The sequence below is a fragment of the Mustelus asterias genome, chromosome 1 (assembly GCF_964213995.1).
Source record: "Mustelus asterias chromosome 1, sMusAst1.hap1.1, whole genome shotgun sequence".
NCBI classification, from domain to species: domain Eukaryota; kingdom Metazoa; phylum Chordata; class Chondrichthyes; order Carcharhiniformes; family Triakidae; genus Mustelus; species Mustelus asterias.
Window position 1 is genome coordinate 197,486,061 of NC_135801.1, and position 26,424 is coordinate 197,512,484.

The 26,424-nt window shown below is 47.4% G+C and overlaps 1 protein-coding gene across 1 annotated transcript in view; it reads left to right on the forward strand.

Annotated features, from left to right (window-relative positions):
- The window catches only part of LOC144480555 (disintegrin and metalloproteinase domain-containing protein 12-like), a 156,494-nt gene that overhangs the window by 26,697 nt on the left and 103,373 nt on the right, over positions 1–26,424 (forward strand). Inside the window, exons 7-9 of the mRNA XM_078200180.1 lie at positions 8,990–9,055; positions 13,935–14,006; positions 25,036–25,202. Coding sequence (XP_078056306.1) covers positions 8,990–9,055; positions 13,935–14,006; positions 25,036–25,202 — 305 coding nt within the window. The remainder of the gene's footprint in view (positions 1–8,989; positions 9,056–13,934; positions 14,007–25,035; positions 25,203–26,424) is intronic.

Sequence of the window (26,424 nt, forward strand, 5' to 3'; positions counted from 1 at the left end):
TATGCCCGATTAATAAAGCCCAGAATACTGCTTGCTTTATTAACTGCTCTCCAGATGGTGCCAGAGTGTGGTGACTTCTTGTGAGCTGTCCGCCAGCATACCCTCTAATTCTATCTTTTACTCTCGTTCTATGACTACATTCTGCACTCTCTCCTTTCTTTCTCCCCTATGTACTCTATGAATGGGATGCTTTGTCTGTATAGCGTGCAAAAAACAATACATTTTACTGTATCCCAATACATGTGACAATAATAAATCAAATCAAGTTTGATTGAGAAATACCAAGGGGTAAAAAACTTTAGTGGGTGTCATATCTAGACCCCCCAAACTAGTGGTGATGTTGGGAATGGCATTAAGCATGAAATTAGAGATGCGTGTGATAAGGGGTTATCAGAGATCATGGGTGATTCTAATCTGCGCATAGATTGGGCAAATCAAATTAGCCACAATGCCGTAGAGGAGGTATTCCTGGAGTGTATACAGCTTGGTTTTCTTGACCAATATGTGGAGGAACCAATTAGAGAGCAGGCCATCTTAGACTGGGTACTGTGTAATGAGGAGGGAATCATTGCTAATCTAGCTGTACAAGACCCCTTGGGGATGAGTGACCATAACATGATAGAATTTTTCATCAAGATAGAGAGTGAAGTAGTTGATTCGGAGACTAGGGTGCTGAATCTTAATAAAGCAAACTATGAGGATATGAGGCGTGAGTTGGCCTTGATAGATTGGGGAGAGTGGGGATAGTGGATAAGCAATGGCAAACATTCAAGGAGCACATGGAGGAACTGCAGCAACTGTTTATTCCTGTCTGGCACAAAAGCAAAATGGGTGATAGGGCCAATCCATCGCTTACAAAGGAAATTAGAGAGAGTGTCGGATCCAAGGAAGAAGCATACAGATTGACCAAGAAATATAATAGGCCTAAGGATTGGGAGCATTTTAGAATTCAGCAAAGTAGGACCAAGGGATTGATTAAGAATGGGAAAATACAGTACGAAAGTAAGCTTGCAGGGAACATAAAGACCGACACTAAGAGTTTCTGTAGATAGGTGAAGAGAAAGAGGTTGGTGAAGACAAATGTAGGCCCCCTACAGACTGAAACGGGGGAATGTATAAAAGGGGACAAAGAAATGGCCGAGCAACTGAATACATACTTTGGTTCTGTCTTCACAAAAGAGGACACAAATCAAACGTCAGAAATGTTGGAGAGTGCAAGATTTAGTGAGAGGGAAGAACTGAGGGAGCTCAATAGTAGCAGAGAAATGGTGCTGGGAATATGATGGGATTGAGGCGGATAAATCCCCAGGGCCGGATAATCTGCATCCCAGAGTACTTAAGGAAGTGGCTCCAGAAATAGTGGATGCATTGGTGGTCATCTTCCAGGATTCTATAGACTCTGGAACAGTCCCTGCAGATTGGAGGGTAGCTAACGTCACTCCAGTATTCAAAAAGGGAGGTCGAGAGAAAACAAGGAATTATAGACCAGGAAGCCTAACATCGGTAGTGAGGAAAATTCTTGAGTCAATTATCAAGGACTTTATAGCGGAGCATTTAGAAAGCAGTGGCAGGATCAGACAGAGTCAGCATGGATTTATGAAGGGGAAATCATGCTTGATAAATCTGTTGGAATTCTTTGAAGATGTAACTAGTAGAGTTGACAAGGGGGAGCCAGTCGATGTGGTATATTTCAGAAAGTGTTTGACAAAGTCCCGCATAAGAGATTATCTTGCAAAAGTAAAGCACATGGGATTGGGGGAAGTATATTGAGATGGATAGAAAACTGGTTGGCAGAGAGGAAACAAAGAGTAGGAATTAATGGGTCCTTTTCAAGTTGGCAGGCAGTAACTAGTGGGGTGCCACAGAGATCTGTGCTGGGACCCCAGCTATTCACAATATATATCAATGATTTGGATGAGAGAACAAAATGTAACATCTCAAAGTTTGCAGATGATAACAAGTTAGGTGGGAGGGTGAACTGTGACGAGGATGCAGAGATCCTTCTCCATGAACTGGATGGGTTGGGTGAGTGGGCTAATCAATGGCAGATGCAGTATAATTTGGATAAATGTGAGGTTATTCACTTTGGAAGCAAAAACAAGAAGGCAGGTTACGACCTGAATGGTTGTAAATTGGGAGAGGGGAGTGTGCAGTGGGACCTGGGTGTCCTTGTGCACCAGTCACTGAAGGTAAGCATGCAGGTGCAGCAGGTGGTAAAGAAGGCAAATGGTATGTTAGCCTTCATTGCGAGAGGTTTCGAGTACAGGAGCAGGGATGTGTTGTTGCAATTATACAGGGCCTTGGTGAGGCCACACCTAGAATATTGTGTGCAGTTTTGGTCTCCTTTTCTGAGGAAGGATGTTCTTGCTCTCGAGGGAGTGCAGCGAAGGTTTACCAGGCTAATTCTGGGGATGGTGGGACTGATGTCTGAGGAAAGATTGACTAGGTTAGGATTGTTTTTGCTGGAGCTCAGACGAATGAGGGGGGGGATCTCATAGAGATTTATAAAATTCTAACAGGACTAGGTAGGGTAGATGCAGGTGCAGGAAGGAAGGTCCCGATGGTGGGGGTATCCAGAAAGTCTGAGGTTACAAGGTAGACCATTAGGACGGAGATGAGGAGACATTTCTCCACCCAAAGAGTGGTGAGCCTGTGGAATTCATTACCACAGGAAGTAGTTGATACCAAAACATTGAATGTATTAAAGAGGCGGCTGGATATAGCACTTGGCGTGAACGGGATCAAAGGTTGTGGGGAGAAAGCAGGATTAGGCAATTGAGTTGGACGATCAGCCAGGATCGGGATGAATGGCAGAGCAGGCTCGATGGGCTGAATGGCCTCCTCCTGCTCCTATCTTCTATGTTTCTATTTTTCTAAATCAAAACCTGTCCTGCTACCTTTATTGACTTATGCACAGATACACCCAGGTCCCTCTGCTCCTGCATCCCCTTATTTTATATTGTCTCTCTATGTTCTTCCGACCAAAATGTATCACCTCACACTTTTTCACATTGAACTTCATCTACCACCTATCTGCCCACCCCACCAACTTGTCTCTGTCCTTTAGAAATTCTACACTGTTCTCCTCACAGTTTACAATACTAACAAGTTTTGTATCATCTGCAAACTTCAAAATTGCCCCCTGCGCACCAAGATCCAGATCATTAATAAAGATCAGGAAAAGCAAGGGTCCCAATACCGACTCCTGGGGAACTCCACTACAAACTTTCCTCCAGCCAGAAAAATATCCATTAACCATTACTCTCTGCTTCCTATTTATTATTCAGACAATTTTGTATCCATGCTCCTATTTCCCTTTTATCCCGAGTTATAACTTTTCTCAGGTCTGTTGTGTGGCACTGTATCAAATGCTTTCTGAAAGTCCATGTACACCACATCAACAGCATTACCCTCATCAACCCTTCCTGTTACCTCCTCAAAAAACTCCAAGTTAGTTAAACTTGATTTCCCTTTAGAACTCCATGCTGTCTCTTTCAAATCAACCCACATTTTTTCATGTGATGACTAATTCTATCCAGAATAATTGTTTCTGGAACCTTGCTACCACTGATGTTAAACTGACTGGACTGTAATTGCTGGGAATATCCTTGTTGAACAAGGATGGAACATTTGCAATTCTCCACACCTCTGGCACCTTCCCTGAGCCCAGAGTAGACTGGAAGATTATGGCCAGCACTCTGCTAATTCCATTCTCACTTCCTTCAATATCCTTGGATAGATCCACCTGGTCCTGGGGCTTTATCAACTTTCAGTACCGACATGTTTAAATTCCCTTTTAAAAAATTTATTCATGGAATTTGGGCATCACTAACTAGACCAATATTTATTGCCCTTCCCTAGTTGCCCACCAGAAGGTGGTCGCGAGCTTGAAGCGCTGCAGTCCATGTGGTGTAGGTACACCCACAGTGTTGTTAGGGAGGGAATTCCAGGATTTTGACCAAGCGACAGTGAAGGACTGGTGATATATTTCCAAGGTCCCGAATCAGCCCCACTCCTCCTTATTCTACCCTTTTCCAATATTTATGCCTGTAGAAGACTTTATGTTGGCTGCCAGTCTTAATGGAATCTATTGTTGTAAAGGGATTGTCTGCGTACTGTATTATTAGTTCTTGATATTGTATTAGTTTGTTGGTTTATTACTTTCTCTAATGTATGTTTTCATCTCCCCTCTGAATCTTCTCTATTCCTCTTGGTTCTCACCTGTATTTTCTACCTGGCAACCATGAGAACCACACCTTATCTTAATCTGTATCTCTGTTTTCATCCAGGAAGCTCTGGATTTGTTTGCTCTACCTTTCCCATTAAAGGGAAGATATCTTGACTGTGTTTGGACTATTTCTGTTTTGAAGGAAGCCCATTTTTCAGCTCATTTTTCCTGCCAACCTCTTGTTCCTGTTTAGCCAGCCCATCTCCATTCTTGCCATATTGAAGTTGGCTCTGCCCCAGTTAATTCTTTTTAGGTGGGATTATATCTTACCCTTTTCTATCATCATTCTAAACCTTATGATACAGTGATCACTGTCTCCTAGATGTTACTCCTACTGACACTTGATCGAGTTGACCCACCTCATAGGAACAGCAAGTAATCAAGAACGCGAACTGGCGGGTGAAACTAGAACTAGGGGGCATAGCCTCAAAATAAGGGGGAGTAGATTTAGGACTGAGTTGAAGAGGAACTTCTTCACACAAAGGGTTGTGGATCTGTGGAATTCCCTGCCCAGTGAAGCAGTTGAGGCTACCTCATTGAATGTTTTTAAGGCAAGGATAGATAAATTTTGAACAGTAAAGGAATTCAGGGTTATGGTGAGTGGGCGGGTAAGTGGAGCTGAGTCCACGAAAAGATCAGCCATGATCTTATTGAATGGCGGAGCAGGCTCGAGGGGCCAGATGGCCTACTCCTACTCCTAGTTCTTATGTTCTTCTGAATGGAATGTTGTCCCTTATTGTGAGAGAAATTGAATATTTGGATATAAAAGTAAGGATGTGATGCTTTAGTTATACAGGGCATTGGAGAGACTCTGGAGGTGGAGGGAATCCCACATCCCATCACCACCACGACCCTACCTGCGCCACGCCCCCCCCCCCCCCCCCCCCCCCCCCCCCGCCACCCCCACGCCAATTCCATCACATGTTTTCTGGCAGTGAAGGCGGCTCCCCATTGGCTGGCGCCAGGATCTTCCAGTCCCGCCGATACCTGCGGTGTTTTGTGTGGCTTACCCAATCTCCCCCCACCCCCCCCTCCCTCCCCCCCACAGTGTGGAACCCGCCCCTGGGGATCGTCTTCGGCAACATTCCACTGGCAGGAAAGGCTGGAAAACTGGTCCTATTTCCTGGGCAGGATTTTATGGCCTCGCTCATCCCAAAACCGTAAAATCCCGCCCGAGGTCAACGGACCTTTCCATGGTCCGCCCCTCATCCGCTCCGATTCCTGTGGCGGTCGGAACGGGAAAATTCCTCTCCTTGAATACTCTGTGCTGTTTTTGATCTCCTTATTTAAGGAAGGATGTAAATGCGTCGGAGGTGATTCATTTGGAGATTTTTACTAGATTGATAGCTGGAATGAGCGGGTTGTCTGATGAGGAAAGTCTAGACAGACTGGGCTTGTTTCCAATGGAGATTAGAAGAGTGATTGAAGTCTATTAGATCCTGACCGGTCTTGACAAGGTGGACGAGGAAAGGATGTTTCCTCTTGTGGGTGAGTCCAGAACCAGGGAGAACTGTTTAAAATTAGGGGTCACCCTTTTAGGACAAAGACGAGGAGAATGTTTTTCTTGAGAGGGTTTGTGACGTTGCAACTCTCGACCTCTGAGGTAGTGGAGGTCATAGAGTCATAGAGGTTTACAGCATGGAAACAGGCCCTTCAGCCCAACTTGCCCATGCCGTCCAGTTTTTACCACTAAGCTAGTCCAAATTGCTTGCATTTGGCCCATATCCCTCTATATCCATCTTACGCATGTAACTGTCTAAATGCTTTTTAAAAGATAGAATTGTACCTGCCTCTACTACTACCTCTGGCAGCTCGTTCGAGACACTCACCACTCTTTGAGTGAAAGAATTGTCCCTCTGGACATTTTTGTATCTCTCCCCTCTCACCTTAAACCTATGCCCTCTAGTTTTAGACTCCCCTATCTTTGGGAAAAGATATATATTAACGATCTAGATGACGGGACTGGGAGCATTCTGGCCAAGTTTGCCGATGATACAAAGATAGGTGGAGGGGCAGGTAGTATTGAGGAGGTGGGGAGGCTGCAGAAAGATTTAGACAGTTTAGGAGAGTGGTCCAAGAAGTGGCTGATGAAATTCAACGTGGGCAAGTGCGAGGTTGTACACTTTGGAAAAAAGAATAGAGGCATGGACTATTTTCTAAACGGTGACAAAATTCATAATGCTAAAGTGCAAAGGGACTTGGGAGTCCTAGTCCAGGATTCTCTAAAGGTAAACTTGCAGGTTGAGTCCGTAATTAAGAAAGCAAATGTAATGTTGTCATTTATCTCAAGAGGCTTGGAATACAAAAGCAGGGATGTACTTCTGAGGCTTTATAAAGCACTGGTTAGGCCCCATTTGGAGTACTGTGAGCAATTTTGGGCCCCACACCTCAGGAAGGACATACTGGCACTGGAGCGGGTCCAGCGGAGATTCACACGGATGATCCCAGGAATGGTAGGCCTGACATACGATGAACGTCTGAGGATCGTGGGATTATATTCATTGGAGTTTAGGAGGTTGAGGGGAGATCTGATAGAAACTTACAAGATAATGAACGGCTTAGATAGGATGGACGTAGGGAAGTTGTTTCCATTAACAGGGGAGACTAGGACGCGGGGGCACAGCCTTAGAATAAAAGGGAGTCACTTTAGAACAGAGATGAGGAGAAATTTCTTCAGCCAGAGAGTGGTGGGTCTGTGGAATTCATTGCCACAGAGGGCTGTGGAGGCCGAGACGTTGAGCGTCGTCAAGACAGAAATTGATAAATTCTTGATTTCTCGAGGAATTAAGGGCTATGGGGAGAGAGCGGGTAAATGGAGTTGAAATCAACCATGATTGAATGGTGGAGTGGACTCGATGGGCCGAATGGCCTTACTTCCGCTCCTATGTCTTATGGTCTTATATTGACTGTCTAGCTGATCTATGCCCCTCATTATTTTATAGACCTCTGTAAGATCACCCCTCAGCCTTCTACGCTCCAGAGAAAAAAGTCCCAGTCTATCCAGCCTCTCCTTATAACTCAAACCACCAAGTCCCGGTAGCATCCTAGTAAATCTTTTCTGCACTCTTTCTAGTTTAATAATATCCTTTCTATAATAGGGTGACCAGAATTGCACACAGTATTCCAAGTGTGGCCTTACCAATGTCTTGTACAACTTCAACAAGACGTCCAACTCCTGTATTCAATAGGGGTCACTGAATATTCTTAAGGTGGAAGTAGAGAAATTTTTGTTAGGCAAGAGAATGAAAGGGTTATTGAGGGTAGATGGGAATATGAAAGTTGAGAGACAAACAGATCAACCATGCTCTTATTGAACGGAGGAGGAGGCACAAGTGGCTGAGGGGTTTACTCCTGCTCCTGTTTTAAATGTTCATTCTCCCTCACAGCTCTCCCCACCAGAGTTAATTTGTTGTTTCAGTGAGGGTGTGATTCCAGTCAGCTGCTCTCCAGGGGTACGGGAAAAAGACAGGAGGATGACACTTAAGTCATAATGTGGTTGATTTTCAATTGCCCTCTGAAATGCCCCAGCAAGCCACTCAGTCCAAGGGCAACAAGGAATGGGCAATAAATGCTGGCCCAGCCAGCGACGCCCATGTACCACAAATAAATAATGCTCATTTAGAGAGCCAGTGTGGGCTGAAGGGCCTCATCCTGCACCGTAACAACTCTGAGGTCATGAGCATTCATGATGTATTGAAAGGCACGATGAGAACTGTCTACTGCCAATGAGTCTGAACCATTCCCGTCCGTAACATGTGATGCAATTACCATGAACTGACCTTGACTGACCTCAAGGGAGGGGAGAAGGAAATCTCAGAATGAAAAGATTGAGATACAGAGCTATGGCTGAAGAAAGGAGGTAAGAGGAGGGGAAGGAAAAATCTGAACTGGCACCATGGAAGGAGAGGAGAGTGGCTGAGGCTGGGGAGGGAGAAAGAGAGGGGAGGGGAAGGGTTGGGGAAGGGAGAGAGGGAGCATAAGGAAAAGCTAATCGGTAAATACAAAGCCATTTGTTCTGTGTTGAGCAGATATCTTTTGAAATAGTGATATTCACTGGCATTACCATCACTGAATCCCCCACTATCAACATCGTGGGGTTTACCATTGATCAGGAACTGAACTGGACTAACCACACAGATATTGTGGCTACCATCTACAAGTCAGGAGTGTGATGGAATACTCTCCACTTGCCTGGATGGGTGCAGCTCCAACAGCACTCAAGAAGCTCAACACCATCCAGGTCAAAGCAGCTCTTCCACAAACATGAAATTCCTCCACCACCGATGGACAGTAGCAGCAGTGTGTACTATCTACAAGATACACTGCAGGAACTCTCCAAGGTTCCTTAGACATCACCTTCTAAACCCATGACTACTACCATTTAGAAGGACAGGAGCAGCAGATACATGGGAACACCACCAAGTCACTCACCATCCTGATTTGGAAATATATCGCCGTTCCTTCACTGCCGCTGGGTCAAAACCTGGAATCCCCTCCCTAACAGCACTGTGGGTGTACCTACACCTCGGGGACTGCAGTGGCCCAAGAAGGTAGCTCACTACCACCTTCTCAAAGGCAATTAGACATGGGCAATAAATGCTGACCCAGCCAGTCATGTAAATTCATCCTGTAAACGAATTTAACAAAAAGGACAGGATAAACTGTTTAAGATAAAGGGAGGGTCCCTGTGACTTGGCTGATTGGCTCTCTCCCAGCCTGGGTTACCTGTACAAAACTGACTGAGATTTCTTCTATCTCCAGGTAAAAAGGGATGTGATGTCAGAGATGAAATATGTCGAGCTGGTGGTTGTGGCAGACAGAGCAATGGTGAGTGGCTTCTCTGAGAATGAGTGACTGGGAATTGGCATCAGCATCCAGAGTATAGAGCAAGCTGCCAGACTGGAAAGACAAGAGGAGAAACAGGAGCTGCAGATTAGACTAAGATCAGCCATACTCTGACTGAATGGCAGAGTAGGCCTATTCCTGCTCCTAATTAGTCTGTTCATATTGGTGTTTTCATCCTCAGGTGTTCAAAACTATAGAAGGGAAGGTTGCGGGAAATGAGAAATTCCACAAAAGGTCATTCTATTGGAGGTGATGTAAATCCAGGAGAAAGAATGCATCCAGGGCGGAGAGAATGATTTAAATGAAATATAGATGTGCAGAGAGCAGCGGCGGAGGGAATTTAACTCAGAGACAGGGAGGATAGATAGCACAAACCGTAGTGAATAAACCAGCTGAACAATCCAGAGAGAGACTATGCAAAATCACAACTATTACTAAAACATAGCAGGGCAATAACAGTTCCTCATTCCTGTTAATGGTTTTCAGCTGGGGTGGACACAGGGATGTAATAGGGGGAGGTGGCGGTGGGGGGGGGGGGGGGGGGGGGGGGCGGGGGGGGGGGGGGGGGGGTGGGGGGGGGGGGGGTTGTGGGAGGGGGGAGGTTGTAATGGTGGTTAAAAACACATTCACAGCTGTTTCATCATATAGAATCCCCACAGAAGGAGGCCATTTGGCCCATCGAGTCTGCATCGACTCTCTGACAGAGCATCTCACCCAGACCCTATCCCCATAACCCCACACATTTAAGCTGCTAATTCCCCTAACCTACACATCTCGGGATGCTAAGAGACAATTTAGTTTGGCCAGTCAACCTAACCTACGCATCTTTGGAGTTGGGAGGAAACTGGAGCACCCGGAGAAAACCCAAACTCCACACAGACAGTCACCCAATGCTGGAATTGAACCCCAGCATGTGAGGCAGCAGTGTTAACCACTGTGCCATCCATGGACATTATTAGCCTTTTAATTCCAGATTTTTATTGAATTTAAATTTCACCATCTGCCGTGGTGGGATTCGAATCCAAGTCCCCAGACGAACCAGAGTCTCCTGGGTCTCTGGATTGCTAGTCCAATGACGATACCACTGCTCCATTGCCTCCAATTCCAAAATAAATAACCCTTTGAGTGAGGTCATTTATCCTCATTTCAATACTAAATGATTTATCCCGTGACTGCTTCCCCATGTTTTAGCTTCCACACCCAGGTGAGACATCCTCGCAGTTTCTCCCCTATTAGGCCCTTTTGACTCTTGTGGGCTTCAATGAGGTCTTGCTGCACCTGGAATGTTCCCAGCATTTTTGGTCTTCTTACCTAAAGAAGAAGATATTTACTTTAGAGTACGTGAAATGAAGTTTCTTGAGATTGATCCCTGGGCTTTGCTATAAGGATTTTTGAGTAGACTGGATCCATACTCTAGGGTTTAAAAAAATGAGAGGTGATCTGATTGAAACATGACAGCTCAGCAATCTAGATGCTGATAGGTTATTTTCCTGACTGCAGAGTTAGGGTTTAAGAATTCTTTCAGAGGATAGCTGTCGCTAGCTACGCTGCAATTATTGCCCTTGAGAAGGTGATGGAGAGTGGCCTTCTTGTACTGCTGCAGTCCCAGTGGTGTTGGTGCAGCCACTGTGCTGTTAGTGAGGTAGTTCCAGGATTTTGACCCAGCGACCGTGAAAGCCAGAAATTCCAAGTCAGATTTCCACGCATCTGCTGCCTTCCTCCAGGGTGGTAGAGGTCTTGGGTCTGGAAGGTGCTGTTGAAGGAGTCTTAGTGATTTGCTGCCAAAGCTGCATCAATCGTGGAGGGGGGGCGAATGTTGGAGGTGGGGGGCCAATTCAGCAGAGGACACTTTGTTCAGGATGTTAGAAATATAGAAACATAGAAAACTACAGCACAAAACAGGCCCTTCGGCCCCACAAGTTGTGCCGAACATATCCCTACCTTTTAGGCCTATCTATAACCCTCCATCCTATTAAGTCCCATGTACTCATCCAGGAGTACTCCATTAAGGACGGTCACCTCAGCACCTCACTGTACCGCAAGCCCACGGATAACCTCACGATGCTCCACTTCTCCAGCTTCCACCCTAAACACGTTAAAGAAGCCATCCCCTACGGACAAGCCCTCCGTATACACAGGATCTGCTCGGATGAGGAGGATCGCAACAGACACCTCCAGACGCTGAAAGATGCCCTCATAAGAACAGGATATGGTGCTAGACTCATTGATCAACAGTTCCAACGCGCCACAGCGAAAAACCGCACCGACCTCCTCAGAAGACAAACACGGGACACAGTGGACAGAGTACCCTTCGTTGTCCAGTACTTCCCCGGAGCGGAGAAGCTACGGCATCTCCTCCGGAGCCTTCAACATGTCATTGATGAAGACGAACATCTCGCCAAGGCCATCCCCACACCCCCACTTCTTGCCTTCAAACAACCGCACAACCTCAAACAGACCATTGTCCGCAGCAAACTACCCAGCCTTCAGGAGAACAGTGACCAAGACACCACACAACCCTGCCACAGCAACCTCTGCAAGACGTGCCGGATCATCGACGCAGATGCCATCATCTCACGTGAGAACACCATCCACCAGGTACACGGTACATACTCTTGCAACTCGGCCAACGTTGTCTACCTGATACGCTGCAAGAAAGGATGTCCCGAGGCATGGTACATTGGGGAAACTATGCAGACGCTGCGACAACGGATGAATGAACACCGCTCGACAATCACCAGGCAAGACTGTTCTCTTCCTGTTGGGGAGCACTTCAGCGGTCACGGGCATTCGGCCTCTGATATTCGGGTAAGCGTTCTCCAAGGCGGCCTTCGCGACACACGACAGCGCAGAGTCGCTGAGCAGAAACTGATAGCCAAGTTCCGCACACACGAGGACGGCCTCAACCGGGATATTGGGTTCATGTCACACTATTTGTAACTCCCACAGTTGCGTGGACCTGCAGAGTTTCACTGGCTGTCTTGTCTGGAGACAATACACATCTTTTTAGCCTGTCTTGATGCTCTCTCCACTCCCATTGTTTTGTTTCTTAAAGACTTGATTAGTTGTAAGTATTCGCATTCCAACCATTATTCATGTAAATTGAGTCTGTGTCTTTATAAGCTCTGTTTGTGAACAGAATTCCCACCCACCTGAAGAAGGGGCTTAGAGCTTCGAAAGCTTGTGTGGCTTTTGCTACCAAATAAACCTGTTGGACTTTAACCTGGTGTTGTTAAACTTCTTACTGTGTCATACCTTGTAGACAGTGAACACTTGACGCAGAATCCTGACTTAGAATTATATTGGTCATGATGTGGAGATGCCGGCGTTGGACTGGGGTAAACACAGTAAGAAGTTAAACTTCTTACTGTTAGAACTATATTGCCATTCCTTCATTGTCACTGGGTCAAAATTCTGGAACCCCCATCCTAACAGCATTGTGGGTATACCTACACCACCTAGACTGCAGCAGTCTAGCTCTTGCTGCATTTGGACATGAGCTGTTTCAGTATCTGAGGAGTTGTGAATGATATGAAACATTGTGCAGTCTTCAATGAACTGACCTTACAATAGATGGTGGTTCACTGATGAAGCAGATGAAAATGGCTGGCCCTAGGACACTACCCTGAGGAACTCCTGCAGAGATGTCCTGGAGCTGAGATGATTGACATCCAACCAGTGGAGAGTTTTCCCCCTGATTCCCATTGATTCCAGTTTTGCTAGGGCTCCTTGATGCCACGCTCAGTCAAATGCTGCCTTGATGTCATTATCACCTCATCTTGAGGGAGAATATTTATGATAAGGGGTCAGCCATTTTGGACTGAGTTGAGGAAAAATGTCCTCATTTAGAGGATTATGAATCTTTGGAATTCTCTGCCCTGAGGTTTACAGATGAAGATTTCTTTTGAGTATATTCAAGTCTGAGATCGGTAGATATTTAGACTAATGGAATCAAGGGACAAGGACATTGGGTGGAAAATAAAGTTGAGGTTGAGGGTCAATCATAATTCTAGAAAATGGTTGCAGTGAGATTTAATAGAGGTTTTAAAATCGTGAATGTTTTTTAAGGAGAAACTGTTTCCACTGGAAGGCGGTAGTTAGAGGACACAGATTGAAGATGAAAGATAAGATGGAGGTAAGATCAGGAGTCATCCTGCTGTACAGTAAGTTGTTACAATCTAGAATGCACTGCCTGAAAGATTGCTGGAAGAACATTCATTGGCACTTTTCAAAAGAGAATTGGATGTCGAAAGGAACAAGTTACAAGATGACTAGGAAAGAGCAGAGAAATGAATTGGATATCTCCACCTACCAATTGACCTAGGCACAATGAGCCAATCTGTGCCAATAAAAACAAAAAATGCTGGATAAGCTCAGCAGGTCTGGCAGCATCTGTGGAGAGAAACAGAATTATGTTCCAAGATGGTATGGCTCTTCTTAACTTCAAACACTAACTTTGTTTCTGTCTCCACAGATGCTGTGGCGTTGGACTGGGGTAAACACAGTAAGAAGTATAACAACACCAGGTTAAAGTCCAACAGGTTTATTTGGTAGCAAAAGCCACTAACCACTAGCTAGTGGCTTTTGCTACCAAATAAACCTTTGGACTTTAACCTGGTGTTGTTAGACTTCTTACTGTGTCCTCAGTCGCTGCCAGACTTGCTGAGTTTTTCTAGCATTTTCTGTTTTTATTTCAGATTTCCAGCAACCGCAGTATTTTGGTTTGATCTCCTATTCTCTATCCTATCATTTGTGATGATGGGAAGTAGGTGGAATCGAGGGAAGTGGCTGGGATCATGGGGAGTGTGGGTAGAGCCATTCTTCTGACTAAATTATCACCAATCATTTGACTTTCTTGCAGTACCAGAATCTGGGGAATAACAGAGATGCTGTGATAAGGCGAGTGATTGACGTTGGAAATGCTGTGGACCTGGTGAGTATGAAGACTGTGCTCACGCTAATAGCAGGTTAACTATTCTCTTCCAGATCTTTGTTAATGACTGGCTGCTAATGGATGGTCAGAATGAAGGCGGCATTAAATGCAGTATTGTGGTCACTCTCAGTGCTTGAAATATTTCCCTCGGATTTTCGCATTCACTGACTATTCTGCAGAAAATTGCAAGACTCTCATCCAAAGTTTGAAGTACAGTTGTGATTTGAACTCTTTATAGGAGAGTGATGTATTCAAACTCTGAATCTGGATAAATCTCATTGCAGGAACATTCCAGCATTCCCCTGCTATGCTTCCTCCTCTCAACCAGAACCATTACACCTTTCAAAAGCCCCTGAACTCCATTTTCTGAATGGGAATCAAGATGGCCTGTACACTGGTTGGGAGCCACAACTAGCACAGTTGGATAGTCACATGAGCAGCCTGGGAATGGAGGGATACAAACGATTGGTCTAGTTGGACCAAGGAGCGGCACAGGCTTGGAGGGCCGAAGGGCCTGTTTCCTGTGCTGTACTGTTCTTTGTTCTTTGTTTGTTCTTAGTTGTGGCTGTTGGAGGCCAACTATTTCAGTCCCAAGACACCACTGCAGCAGTTGCTCATGGTAGTGTCCAAGGCCTAGGCACCTTCATCTGCTTCATCAATGAACATAAGAAATAGGAGCAGGAGTAGGCCATCTGGCCCTTCGAGCCTGCCCCGCCATTCAACAAGATCATGGCTGATCTGAAGCGAATCAGTTCCACTTACCCGCCTGCTCCCCATATCCCCTAATTCCCTTATCGATCAGAAAACTATCTACCCGTGATTTAAACATATTCAACGAGGAAGCCTCCACCACTTCAATGGGCAGAGAATTCCAGAGATTCACTACCCTCTGAGAGAAGAAGTTCCCCCTCAACTCTGTTCTGAACCGGCCCCCCCTTATTTTGAGGCTGTGCCCTCTAGTTCTGGTTTCCCTTCTAAGTGGAAAGAATCTCTCCACCTCTCCCCTATCCAGCCCCTTCATTATCTTATATGTCTCTATAAGATCAGCCCTCATCCTTCTAAACTCCAACGAGTACAGACCCAATCTGTTTAAACTCTCCTCATAAGCTACACCCCTCATCTCCGGTATCAACCTGGTGAACCTTCCCTGCACTCCCTCCAATATATCCTTTTGCAAATAAGGGGACAAAAACTGCACACAGTATTCCAGCTGCAGCCTCACCAGTGCCTTGTACAGTTGCAGCAAGACCTCCCTGCTTTTATATTCTATCCCCCTCGCGATAAAGGCCAACATTCCATTCGCCTTCTTGATCACCTGCTGCACCTGCAGACTGAGTTTTTGCGATTCGTGCACAAGGACCCCCAGGTCCCTCTGCACAGTCGCACGATGTAATTTTTCTCCATTTAAATAATATTCCAATTTACTATTATTTCTTCCAAAGTGGATAACCTCACATTTGCTGACGTTATATTCCATCTGCCAGATCCTCGCCCACTCGCTCAGCCTATCCAAATCTCTCTGCAGACTTTCCGCGTCCTCCACGCAATTCGCTTTCCCACTCACCTTCGTGTCATCAGCAAACTTGAATACCCTAGATTCAGTCCCCTCCTCCAGATCATCTATGTAAATGGTAAACAATTGAGACCCCAGCACCGATCCCTGCGGCACGCCACTGGTCACCAACTGCCAACCAGAAAAGCACCCATTTATCCCAACTCTCTGCTTCCTGTTAGATAGCCAATCCCCAATCCACGCCAACACCTTACCCCTAACTCCATGTACCCCAATCTTCTGCAGCAACCTTTTGTGAGGCACCTTATCGAACGCCTTCTGGAAATCTAAAAATACCACATCCACCGGTTCCCCTCTGTCAACCGCACTAGTGACATCTTCATAAAAGTCCAGTAGATTCGTCAAACACGACTTTCCCTTCATGAATCCATGCTGCGTCTGCTTGATCGAACCATTCTTATTCAGGTGCTCTGTTATTTCCTCTTTAATAATGGACTCTAGCATCTTCCCAACTACGGACGTTAAGCTAACCGGCCTGTAGTTACCCGCCTTTTGTCTACTTCCTTTTTTAAACAGCGGCGTAACAGTAGCTGTTTTCCAGTCAGCCGGCACTACCCCAGAGTCCAGCGAATTTTGATAAATTACTACTAACGCATCTGCTATTACCTAAGCCATTTCTTTCAGTACCCTGGGATGCATTCCATCTGGGCCCGGGGACTTGTCTACCTTCAGTCCTATTAGTCTACCAAGCACCACCTCCTTAGTAACAGTAATTGTATTAAGGACCTCCCCTCCCACCAACTCTCGATCTCTAATATTCGGCAAACTATTTGTGTCTTCCACCGTGAAGACCGACACAAAGAACTTATTTAAAGTCTCAGCCATTTCCTCGTTTTCCACTATTAAATCCCCCCTCTCATCTTCCAAGGGTCCAACATTCACTCTAGCCACTCTATTCCTTTTTATATACTTGTAAAAACTTTTACTATCATTTTTTATATTTTGAGCTAGTTTAGTTTCATAATCTATCTTTCCTTTCTTAATCGCTTTCTTAGTCGTTCTTTGTTTTTCTTTAAAGCTTTCCCAATCCACTAATTCTCCACTATTTTTGGCCACTCTGTACGCATCTGATTTTATTTTAATACTCTCCTTTATTTCCTTCGTTATCCAGGTCCGGTTATCCTTTTTCTTACAGTCCTTCTTTATCACCGGAATATATTTTTGCTGAGTACTTTAAAAAATCTCCTTAAAAATCCTCCACTGTTCCTCAGCTGTCCTACCTACCAGTCTGCTCGCCCAGTCTACATTAGCCAATTCCACCCTCATCCTATCGTACTCCCCTCTGTTCAAGCAGAGGACACTGGTTTGGGACCCTACTTTCTCACCCTCCATCTGTATCAGAAATTCCACCATATTATGATCACTCATCCCAAGAGGATCCTTCACAAGAAGATCCTTAATCCTACCTGTCTCATTGCACAGAACCAGATCCAAGATAGCTCGCTCTCTCGTAGGCTCTGTAACATACTGTTCAATGAAACAATCCCGACAGCATTCCAAGAACTCTTCCTCAAGCCCTCTACGTCTAATTTGAGTCGACCAATCAATATGTAGGTTAAAATCCCCCATGATTATTGCCGTTCCACTTTTGCACGCATCCATTATTTGCTTGTTTATAGCCCTCCCCACCTCTAAGTTATTATTTGGGGGCCTATAGACCATGCCTACCAGTGTCTTTCTCCCCCTACTATTCCTTATCTCCACCCACAACGATTCCACGTTTTGCTCCTTAGAGCCTATGTCGTCTCTCACTACCGTCCTGATATTATCCTTTATTAACAAAGCTACCTCACCTCCTTTTTCTACCTGTCTATCCTTCCTAAATGCCTGATAACCCTGTATATTCAGTTCCCAGTCCCGGTCACCCTGCAAGCACGTTTCTGTGATGGACACTAGATCATATTCATTTGTATGGATTTGTGCCATCAACTCATTTACTTTGTTTCGAATGCTTCGTGCATTCAGGCAAAGTGTCTTTATGCCAGCCTTTATCTGGACCCGGTTTGTTGAAGCGCTACTAACATCTCCCAAGCCCTCTCCTCCTTTAGCTAGTTGTTTATTCACTATACTCCTGGCATTAGAGTAGACACCTCTCAATCCTCTGGTCTGACCTCTCCCCTTCTCTGTTCCCAGTTCACCTGCCCTCTTGCACTGCCTATAACCCTTCTCTGTTTGCGAGCTACCTTCCTCACTCTCAGTCACGTCGCTTTGATCCCCTCCCCCCAACCTATCTAGTTTAAACTCTCCCCAGTAGGCTTAGCCAACCTTCCTGCCAGGATATTGGTCCCCCTGGGATTCAAGTGCCACCCGTTTTTAGTACACAGGTCACACCTGCCCCTAAAGAGGTCCCAATGGTCCAGGAACCTGAATCCCTGCCCCCTGCACCATTCCCTCAGCCACACATTCATCCTCCACCTCACTCCATTCCTTTCCTCACCTTCCCGTGGCACAGGCAGCAATCCCGAGATTACTACCTTTGCTTTCCTCCTTCTCAGCTGTCTCCCTAATTCCCTATACTCTTTTTTCATGTTCCCTTCCCCCTTCTTACCCACATCAGCGGTACCAATATGTACCGCTACCTCCGGCTCCTCTCCCTCCCACCTCAGGATTTCTGGGACTCGCCCAGCGACATCCTGGATCCCAGCCCCAGGGAGGCAGACCACCATGCGAGACTCCCGCCTGCCTCCGCAAAATCGCCTGTCCGTCCCCCTGACTGTCGAGTCCCCGATTAATACCGCCTTCCTCCTCCTTTCCTTAGTCCTCTGAGTTACAGGGCCGGACTCCACCCCGGAGACACGGCCACTGCTGCTTCCCCCAGATGGGCTGTCCCCCCCAACAGTAGTCAGACAGGAGTACTTGTCATGTAGGGGCACTTCCACCGGGGTGCTCTCAATCACCCGTGTTTTACCCTTCCTGGCTGTCACCCACTTGGCCTCCTCCCGTGGCCCTAGTGTGACCACCTGATGATAGCTCTTGTCTATCACCTCCTCATTCTCCCTCACCCGCCTAAGATCGTCAAGCTGCAGTTCCAGCTCCCTAACACGGGCCCTCAGGAACCGCAGCTCGACACACCCCTCACAGATGTGGATGTCCGGGAGGCCAGGTGCCTCCAGGACCTCCCACATACTGCACTGCGAGCACCACACTGGCTTAACACTCATATTTCACCCTTTCTTCCAAGGTACACAGAGAAAAGTAAATTATAAATAAATAAATAAATAAATAAGAAACTCACCCCTGCTCGCCCTTTCTGCCTAAGCCCGATGAGCCAAAGCCCCTCAGTTCTCACTCAGCTCCCTCTCACTCCACTGCCCGCTCCCAACGCTGCCCGTTAGATAGTGGGGCCTGCCTTTTAAACCTCCCGTGCACTAAAAAAAACTCAAAAGACCCTTCCCAGTAAACCCCGCGGCCACTGCCGGTTTCGCGCCAAAATTTAAAAATAATTAAATAAATAACTAACGCCCGCGAACAAGTACTTTAAATTAAATCTTACCCCAAATGCCCTTTCCTCAAATGCAAGGTCAGAATTGGGAATGTTCACTGATGATTTCACAATGTTCAGTACCATTTGCGACTCTTCAGATACTGAAGCTGCCCACCCCATTGTGCAGCAAGACCTGGAGAACATTCCAGCTCGGGCTTTTAAGTAGCTTGTGCTACACAAGTGCCAGACAGTGACCATCCAAAAAGCCCGAGGATTGGGAGCAGTTTTGAATTCAACTCAAGAGGACAAAAAATTTGATCGGGGTGGGGGGGAATAGAGTATGAGAGTAAAATTGCAGGGAACATAGAAACTTATTGTAAAAGCTTCCATAAATATGTGAAGAGAAAAAGATTACTAGAGACAAATGTAGGTCCTTTACAATCGGAAGCCGGGGAAATTGTAATGGGGAACAAAGAAATGGCAGAAGAATTGAACACAAACTTTGGTTGTGTCTTCACAAAAGGGAGTACAAATAATCTCCCAGAAATGTTAGGGAGCCAAGGGTCTAGTGAGAGGGAGGAATTGAAGGAAATCAGTATTAGTAAGAAAATGGTGCTGGGGAAATTAGTGGGTTAAAGACTGACAAGTCACCAGGGCCTGATAATTGACGTCCCAAAGTATTAAAGGAAGTGGCCGTGGAAATATTGGATGCATTGGTGGTCATCTTTCAAAATTCTGAAAGTTGGAGGGTGGCGAATGTAACTCCATTATTTAAAAAAGAAAAAAAGGGAGAATTACAGACCAGTTAGCAGTGAGGAAGATGCTAGAGTCTATTATATTATTAAAGTTTATTTTATCAGTCACAAGTAGGCTTACATTAACACTACAGTGAAGTTACTATGAAAAACCCCTAATCGCCACACTCCGGCGCCTGTTCGGGTACACTGAGGGAGAATTCAGCATGGCCAAGTCACCTAACCAGCACGTCTGTGGGAGGAAACCGGAGCATCCAGAGGAAACCCATGCAGACACGGGGAGAACGTGCAAACTCCACACAGCCAGTGACCCAGGCTGGGAATTGAACCCGGGTCCCTGGCGCTGTGAGGCAGCGATGCTAAACACTGTGCCATCGTGCCGCCCGATTTATGAAAGGCAAATCATGCTTAACAAATCTATTGGAGTTGTTTGAGGATGTGACGAGTAGAATAGATGAGGGAGAACCAGTGGAGATGATATATATGAGGAGAGATTGGTTTGACGGGGCCTGTATTCAAGACAGTTTAGAAGGATGAGAGGAGATCTGGCTGAAACGTATAAAATTCTAACAGGGTTGGACAGACCAGGTGCTGGAAGGATGTTTTCACTGGTTGGGAAATCTACAACCCGGGGACACAGTCTCTGGATACGGGGTAGACCATTTAGGACTGAGATGAGGAAACATTTCAAGGGGTGGTGAATCTGTGGAATTCTCCACCTCAAAAGGCTGTGGAAATTGGCATCATCATGTTAGACATCATCATGTTAGACTTTTAATTCCAGAATTCTATTGTAAAGATGCACAGCCCATTAAGGCTCCTTTTACAGCTGATTCCAAACCCACAACCCCTACCATGTAGAAAAACAAGATCAGCGACACTTTGGAACACCACCACCTGCAAATTCCCCTCCAAGACACTCACCATTCTGACTTGGAACTATAATCACTGTTGCTGGAGCAGAATCTTGGAGCTCTCTTCCTATGTTGTGGATGTAGCTGCACTGGATGGTCCCCCCCTTCCCGGCATAACACTTAATTTCCTTGTCTATCAACAGTCCATTTAACTCTGTGCTTCCTAGGGAAATCCCCAGACTAACCATCCCCAGAGAGACTCTCCCCATCTCCATCTTAAAAGTGACACCTCTTATTCTTCAAATGTCCCTCCAAGTTTTCAGGAGAAACATCCTCTTAGCATTCACCTCAACAAGCCCCTCTGGCAGGATCTTATGTGTTTCAAGAAGATCATCCCGTATTCTTCTAAACTCCAATGGTTCACTAATGTCCCTTAGGGAAGGAAATCCGCTGTCCTTACCTAGTTTAGCCTATGTGTGACTTCAGACCCACAGCAATGCGGTTGCCTCTCAACTGCCCTCAGAAATGGCTGAGCAAGCCACTCAGTAATGTTCAATCTACAAATCGAACAAAGCGGAAAAAAGGAACAGACCCACATCGCATAAACGAATAAAAAAGAAATTGGCCAAACCTGTCCAATCTTTCTTCATAAGTCCTGCATCTCAGGAATGAGCCAAGTGGACCTTTTCTGAACTGCTTCTGAGGCAATGATGTCCTATGTTGGAGACTAATACTCCACAGTACTCCAGATGTGTTCTCACCAAGGCCCTGAACAGCTGTCATAAAACATCCCTACTGTTATATTCCATTCCCCTTGCAATATCCTGTGATGAGTATTCTTTCATGGCATTTATTTCCCATCCCTATTTTCCCGTAAGAAGGTGGTGGTGAGCTGCCTTCTTGAATCACGGCAGTCCATATGGTGTAGATACACCCACAGTGCTGTTAGGGAGGGAGTTCCTGGATTTTGACCCAGCAACTGAAGGAACAGTGATATATTTCCAAGTCAGGATGGTGAGTGACTTTGAGGAGAATTTGTAGGTGATGATATGTGGTCTGATCTTGTCCATCTAGATTGGGGAGGTCACACGTTTGGAATCTACTGACAAAGGACAGCCTTAATTAATAGAGCTACAGCACCACCTCTTCCGAGCCTGCCACCTTCTCAAAATGTCAAATACCTTTCAACACTCAGGCTGCAGCCTTGGTCATCTGGTATCCATGTCTCTGTAGTGGCTGCCTGGTCATACACATGCTGTACTTTGTCTCCCTGTCCTGCTAGAGCCATAGAGGTCGACAGCACAGAAATGGCCCTTTGGCCTTGCACTGGTCTAAAACAACCACTTCCCATTTCCCAGCTGTCTGTCCTGATGTCAGTAGCTTCCTCTGCACTGTGCTCTGTCTCCCTCTGCACTGTGCTCTGTCTCCCTCCGCACTGTGCTCTGTCTCCCTCCGCACTGTGCTCTGTCTCCCTCCGCACTGTGCTCTGTCTCCCTCTGCACTGTGCTCTGTCTTCCTCCGCACTGTGCTCTGTCTCCCTCCGCACTGTGCACTGCTCCCTCTGCACTGTGCTCTGTCTCCCTCCGCACTGTGCTCTGTCTCCCTCCGCACTGTGCTCTGTCTCCCTCCGCACTGTGCTCTGTCTCCCTCCGCACTGTGCTCTGTCTCCCTCCGCACTGTGCTCTGTCTCCCTCCGCACTGTGCTCTGTCTCCCTCTGCACTGTGCTCTGTCTTCCTCTGCACTGTGCTCTGTCTCCCTCTGCACTGTGCTCTGTCTTCCTCTGCACTGTGCTCTGTCTCCCTCTGCACTGTGCTCTGTCTTCCTCCGCACTGTGCTCTGTCTCCCTCTGCACTGTGCTCTGTCTCCCTCCGCACTGTGCTCTGTCTTCCTCCGCACTGTGCTCTGTCTTCCTCCGCACTGTGCTCTGTCTTCCTCCGCACTGTGCTCTGTCTCCCTCTGCACTGTGCTCTGTCTTCCTCCGCACTGTGCTCTGTCTCCCTCTGCACTGTGCTCTGTCTTCCTCCGCACTGTGCTCTGTCTCCCTCTGCACTGTGCTCTGTCTTCCTCCACACTGTGCTCTGTCTCCCTCTGCACTGTGCTCTGTCTCCCTCCGCACTGTGCTCTGTCTTCCTCCGCACTGTGCTCTGTCTCCCTCCGCACTGTGCTCTGTCTCCCTCCGCACTGTGCTCTGTCTCTGTCTGCACTGTGCTCTGTCTCCCTCTGCACTGTGCTTTGTCTCCCTCTGCACTGTGCTCTGTCTCCCTCTGCACTCTGCTCTGTCTCCCTCCGCACTGTGCTCTGTCTCCCTCTGCACTGTGCTCTGTCTCCCTCCGCACTGTGCTCTGTCTCCCTCCGCACTGTGCTCTGTCTCCCTCTGTACTGTGCTCTGTCTTCCTCCGCACTGTGCTCTGTCTCCCTCTGCACTGTGCTCTGTCTCCCTCCGCACTGTGCTCTGTCTCCCTCCGCACTGTGCTCTGTCTCCCTTTGCACTGTGCTCTGTCTCCCTCCGCACTGTGCTCTGTCTCCCTCCGCACTGTGCTCTGTCTCCCTCAGCACTGTGCTCTGTCTCCCTCCACACTGTGCTCTGTCTCCCTCCGCACTGTGCTCTGTCTCCCTCTGCACTGTGCTCTGTCTCCCTCCGCACTGTGCTCTGTCTCCCTTTGCACTGTGCTCTGTCTCCCTCTGCACTGTGCTCTGTCTCCCTCTGCACTGTGCTCTGTCTCCCTCTGCACTGTGCTCTGTCTCCCTCCGCACTGTGCTCTGTCTCCCTCCGCACTGTGCTCTGTCTCCCTCCGCACTGTGCTCTGTCTCCCTCCGCACTGTGCTCTGTCTCCCTCTGCACTGTGCTCTGTCTCCCTCTGCACTGTGCTCTGTCTCCCTCCGCACTGTGCTCTGTCTCCCTCCGCACTGTGCTCTGTCTCCCTCCACACTGTGCTCTGTCTCCCTCCGCACTGTGCTCTGTCTTCCTCTGTACTGTGCTCTGTCTCCCTCCGCACTGTGCTCTGTCTCCCTCTGCACTGTGCTCTGTCTCCCTCCGCACTGTGCTCTGTTTCCCTCTGCACTGTGCTCTGTCTCCCTCTGTACTGTGCTCTGTCTCCCTCCACACTGTGCTCTGTCTCCCTCTGCACTGTGCACTGCTCCCTCTGCACTGTGCTCTGTCTCCCTCCGCACTGTGCTCTGTCTCCCTCTGCACTGTGCTCTGTCTCCCTCCGCACTGTGCTCTGTCTCCCTCCACACTGTGCTCTGTCTCCCTCTGCACTGTGCACTGCTCCCTCTGCACTGTGCTCTGTCTCCCTCCGCACTGTGCTCTGTCTCCCTCTGCACTGTGCTCTGTCTCCCTCCGCACTGTGCTCTGTCTCCCTCTGCACTGTGCACTGCTCCCTCTGCACTGTGCTCTGTCTCCCTCCGCACTGTGCTCTGTCTCCCTCTGCACTGTGCTCTGTCTCCCTCCACACTGTGCTCTGTCTCCCTTTGCACTGTGCTCTGTCTCCCTCTGCACTGTGCTCTGTCTCCCTCTGCACTGTGCTCTGTCTCCCTCTGCACTGTGCTCTGTCTCCCTCTGCACTGTGCTCTGTCTCCCTCTGCACTGTGCTCTGTCTCCCCCTGCACTGTGCTCTGTCTCCCTCCACACTGTGCTCTGTCTCCCTCCGCACTGTGCTCTGTCTCCCTCTGCACTGTGCTCTGTCTCCCTCTGCACTGTGCTCTGTCTCCCTCTGTACTGTGCTCTGTCTTCCTCCGCACTGTGCTCTGTCTCCCTCCGCACTGTGCTCTGTCTCCCTCCGCACTGTGCTCTGTCTCCCTCCACACTGTGCTCTGTCTCCCTCCGCACTGTGCTCTGTCTCCCTCTGTACTGTGCTCTGTCTCCCTCCGCACTGTGCTCTGTCTCCCTCTGCACTGTGCTCTGTCTCCCTCCGCACTGTGCTCTGTCTCCCTCTGCACTGTGCTCTGTCTCCCTCTGTACTGTGCTCTGTCTCCCTCCACACTGTGCTCTGTCTCCCTCTGCACTGTGCACTTCTCCCTCTGCACTGTGCTCTGTCTCCCTCCGCACTGTGCTCTGTCTCCCTCTGCACTGTGCTTTTTATACAGGTCCATCAGGACCTTAACTCTGTCTGGCTGCCAGTTCTGCAATATCTCCCCTGTATCTCTCTCTAATGGTCCCACCTTTGACAGATGTTGAAAGTTTAATTTGGCACAGAGGTGACTCACAAGCTTGGACTCTGCTTTGACTGCTGCCACCCTCATTGCCAGGGTGGGACACTGTGCTATTGAGCTATTTGCAATACCTATGACATGTCCTTCTCTGCTGTTATTCTGTGTTTGGTGCTATTCTAACCTAATGCAGTTTATTTGAATTCAGTCTGGCATCCATTTGGGACAGACAGTTTCAGACCAGTCACCTGAGTTCCTGTTTCCTTTTTGCAGTACTACCGAATGTTTAACCTTCGTGTTTCTCTGATTGGAATCGAGGTGTGGACGAGTGATCAAATATCTGTCAGCCCAAATGTGAAAGCAACCCTAGGCCACTTTCTGACTTGGCGGTCCGAAATCCTCTTGCCAAGGATGCATCATGATAACATCCATCTCATCACGTGAGTATCTGGCACCCAACATGCTTCCACCAAACTAACACTTAGAAAAAGGTAATTCATGGGACGTGGGCGCCGCTGACTAGACCAGCATTTATTGCCCATCCCTATTTGCCCTTGAGAAGATGGTGGTGACGTGCCACCTTGAACCGCTGCAGTCCCTGAGATGTATCATAGAATCATACAATCCCTACATTGCAGAAGAGGCCATTCGGTCCATCGAGTCTGCACTGATTCTCTGACACAGCATCTTACCCAGGCCCTCTCCCCCATCCTATCCCTGTAACCCCACATATTCACCATGGCTAATCCATCTAACCTGCCCAACTTGAAAGTAAAGATGGTCCGGAGGTGAGAAAAAAACTCGCTTTACTCCTCGCTCTCAATGTAATAATCTTACCCAGGCCAGTTTTCCATCACCAATCACCCTTTTATTTACAGTCAGATCTGAATGCCATTTAACAGCTACAGAGTGCAGATCAGTCCCAAGTCTATCGACTGCCGGCCTGAGTGGAGCCAGCCCGATTTAAACCCTCTGCTGCTCCTTCCCTATTGGGTGAGTCTCCATTCACCCAATAGAGGAATTCATATTCAATGAGGCCCATGGGGGGATCTATTGACGATTCCCCATGGCCATCATAACAGTTAGACTGTCTCTTTGTGGAGATGGTCATTGCCTGGCATTTGAGTTGTGCGAATGTTACTGCCACTTGTCAACCCAAGCCTGGATATTGTCCAGGTCTTGTTGCATTTGAACATGGACTGTTTCAGTATCTGAGGAGCTGCGAATGGTGCTGAACATTGTGCAGTCATCGGCAAACATCCCTACTTCTGACCTTATGACGGAGGGAAAGTCGTTGATGAAGCTGCTGAAGATGGTTGGGCCGAGGACACTCCCCTGAGGGACTCCTGCAGAGATGTCCTGGAGCTGAGATGCTCCAAGAACAACCATCTTCCTTTCTACGTATGACTCTAACTAATGGAGAGTTTTCCACTTGATTGTACACAAGACAATAAGAAATCATAGAAATCATAGAAATCATAGAAATCATAGAAACCCTACAGTGCAGAAGGAGGCCATTCGGCCCATCGAGTCTGCACCGACCACAATCCCACCCAGCCCTACCCCCACATATTTTACCCGCTAATCCCTCTAACCTACGCATTTTTTTAGGATTCTAAGGGGCAATTTTTAACCTGGCCAATCAACCTAACTGTTAAATCA